Genomic DNA, 2523 nt, shown 5'->3' on the forward strand with positions numbered 1-2523 from the left:
CTTGTTAATTTCATGGCCTCTGCCTCCCTGGGGCCTGAAGGGTGTGACCAAAAGTTAAACATCAAAATTTATGAAATCTTTAAACATCTTACTCTTGGACATCAATGAGTCAAGCTGTTAATATGATTATGATAAGCAATGAATCCTCTTCCAACATTGTGAAATTCATGTCCTCTGGCTTCAGGTTCAGGCTCAAGGGTAGGGCTAAGTTGGTAATATATTGCAATTGCATTACATGTATATCTTATAAAGTCTTCTTTGCTCATGGGTATCTAGCAGGCAAACTGTTAGCAGATTCTTGTGTGAAATATGCAATTTATTGTAAAGTTCAAATGATACACAACACAAAATCTGTCTTAATGGATATATCAACAAATTATCAATGTTTTTACAGATGTCAAAATAAAGTAAATTACAATTAAACACACTTCCCAATCATTGGGGGGGGGGGGAGGAGGATATGTTACATTCTCAATATCTGTCATATTTATCATTTTGTATTCAGCCAGGTCTAAATATTGATAACCAACCCACGGGCAATCTTACGATCGTGTACTCATGTTAAGTGTATTTTACAAGCTAATCACCAATGTAATGCTAAACTATACAACACAGCAATAGGTTTCACTGCAGGTATTTAATTTTCTTCACTTCTCTGTTTCCCCACTGAGCAATAAACAGATTATCAAATATATCTGTACATAGTCCCCAGGGTTCACTCAATCCACAGTCTATGTAACGGAGGAACTGTCCATCCTGGTCTATGATGTGAACACAGTCATTGTAATTATCAACCGTAAGGATGTGACTCTGACTGTCTGTGGTGATTCCGCGGGGTATGAATAGTTTGTTCTTTGGAGCAGGAGTATGTCCAGTGTACCTGAATCTCAGTTTCCCACCCTGATTGACAACCACTACTGCTAAAATCCCTCTATCAGACACACAGATATCCAGGTTCCTGTTCTCAGTTATATATCTATTATAACTACCAGAAGAAAAGAGGCTCTTTCCTTTATCATCAAACTGAATGGTTTGTTTCTCTGTGGAGCCAGAGTAACGGACAACTTTTGATTGTGTGTAATCATCACTGTCCATTGTAACCAGGAGGTCACCAGAGGAGGTACTACAGACACCGTCAGGTATCCAGTTCTGTAGTCTGATCACCTCCTCTATCTTCTCATTCTTCACAATGTTCACAGTTCTTTCCCAGAAATCAGTATAAACTAAATCTCCACTTTTTGTCACTGCTATGTCTGTTGGCTTTTTCCATGACCTGGTTGGAATTGACTTAAGTAGTGATCCCTGATTGATGCTGTAGATTTTCATGGTGTTGTCACCTCCACTTGTCCAGAATTCTTCATCACTCAGACAAGCCACATTGTAAAGATCTCCATATTTAGTATGCATGTCTATGTCTATGTCTATGGTGATGATAGTCTCTGGTTCATCAAGCAGCTGTTTGACTGGAGGAGAGGATCCTACTTTTGGTGATTTCTGTGTTGTCTTCATGCTGTAGCCATGTTTATCTGAAGTCAAAGAACCTGATGATAAAGTTCCAAACAGTTTACCGAGTTCTCCTTGAATTTTTCCTGGCATGAATTTAGGCATAGATGGCACAATTTTTTTGGGAAGCTTTTTGTATCTGTCTGCATTGATTTTAGCACTGAACAGTTTTGACAAGTCATTAGAGTCCTTTGTGACATTAATTGAATAAATTTCATCCTCGATGTCAGAAATATTTTGCTTAATTTCATCCAGATGTTTCTGTAGAGTTTGTAACTGTGTGTTTTTCATCTTATCAACTTCAGTTTGAAGTTTCTTAACAAGTTTGTCAATTTCTCTGTGCCAGTCCTCTCCATGTTTTGTTATGGCTGTTGAGAGATCTCCATATTCCTTTTCTAACTGACTCATTCTGTTTTGTACATCAGAGGCAATGTTCTGGTAGATTGGATAAATTGTCTCTTTTATTTCAGTTTGTTCCTCGATTACCTTCTTCTTTTCTCCATCCACCAATTGCAAAATTTTCATTAATTTGTGACCTAGGTGTTGATCAGATGAAATACAAGTGTTGCAGACAGGAATGTCACATTGATTACAGTACATTTCACATCGTTCATTACTATGGGATGTACATTCAGGGTAGAGAGGAGTAGATTTCCTGGCCTGAAATTTGACGACTCTGTGATCCTTGGATTCATCAGATATCATATGTTTTCCTACACAAGCTGTACACAGGTTGACAAGACATGTATCACAGTGCATCTGTATCACAGTGGTCTCACACAGGTCACATCGTATCACGTCCTGGGCACTGGTAAAGGGGTCCATAATTAGATGTTAATATGCAACTGAAATATACAGTTATTTAATATCTATATTCTTTTTAAATATTTTAAATACAGTAAAAGTATTATAATGGATTTTTTACAGACCTAAATTATCAGTCGAGTAAAAGGTTTTTTTTTTCTTTGGTGAATTAATCGATTTAAATTTTTAGCTCTAGTGGTTAGAGATAAGATAAAG

The 2523-nt window shown here is 37.1% G+C and overlaps 1 protein-coding gene across 1 annotated transcript; it reads right to left on the bottom strand.

Annotated features, from left to right (window-relative positions):
* Positions 1-402: 402 nt before the first annotated feature.
* On the bottom strand, positions 403-1974 carry LOC133177304 (uncharacterized). Its single transcript, XM_061312365.1, has one exon. It carries the CDS (start codon positions 1909-1911, stop codon positions 625-627), a length of 1287 nt encoding a protein of 428 aa, XP_061168349.1. The 5' UTR covers positions 1912-1974; the 3' UTR covers positions 403-624.
* Between the last annotated feature and the right edge of the window lie 549 nt (positions 1975-2523).

The sequence above is a fragment of the Saccostrea echinata genome, unplaced genomic scaffold, assembly GCF_033153115.1.
Source record: "Saccostrea echinata isolate AGI-Se365-2 ecotype Australia unplaced genomic scaffold, CSIRO_AGI_Sech_v1 ptg000002l, whole genome shotgun sequence".
In the NCBI taxonomy this organism is placed as follows: Eukaryota; Metazoa; Mollusca; class Bivalvia; order Ostreida; family Ostreidae; genus Saccostrea; species Saccostrea echinata.

Coding starts and splice junctions, on each gene's coding strand:
- LOC133177304 (XM_061312365.1), bottom strand. CDS start 1,911: ATGAGTCAGTTAGAAAAGGAATATGGAGATCTCTCAACAGCCATAACA.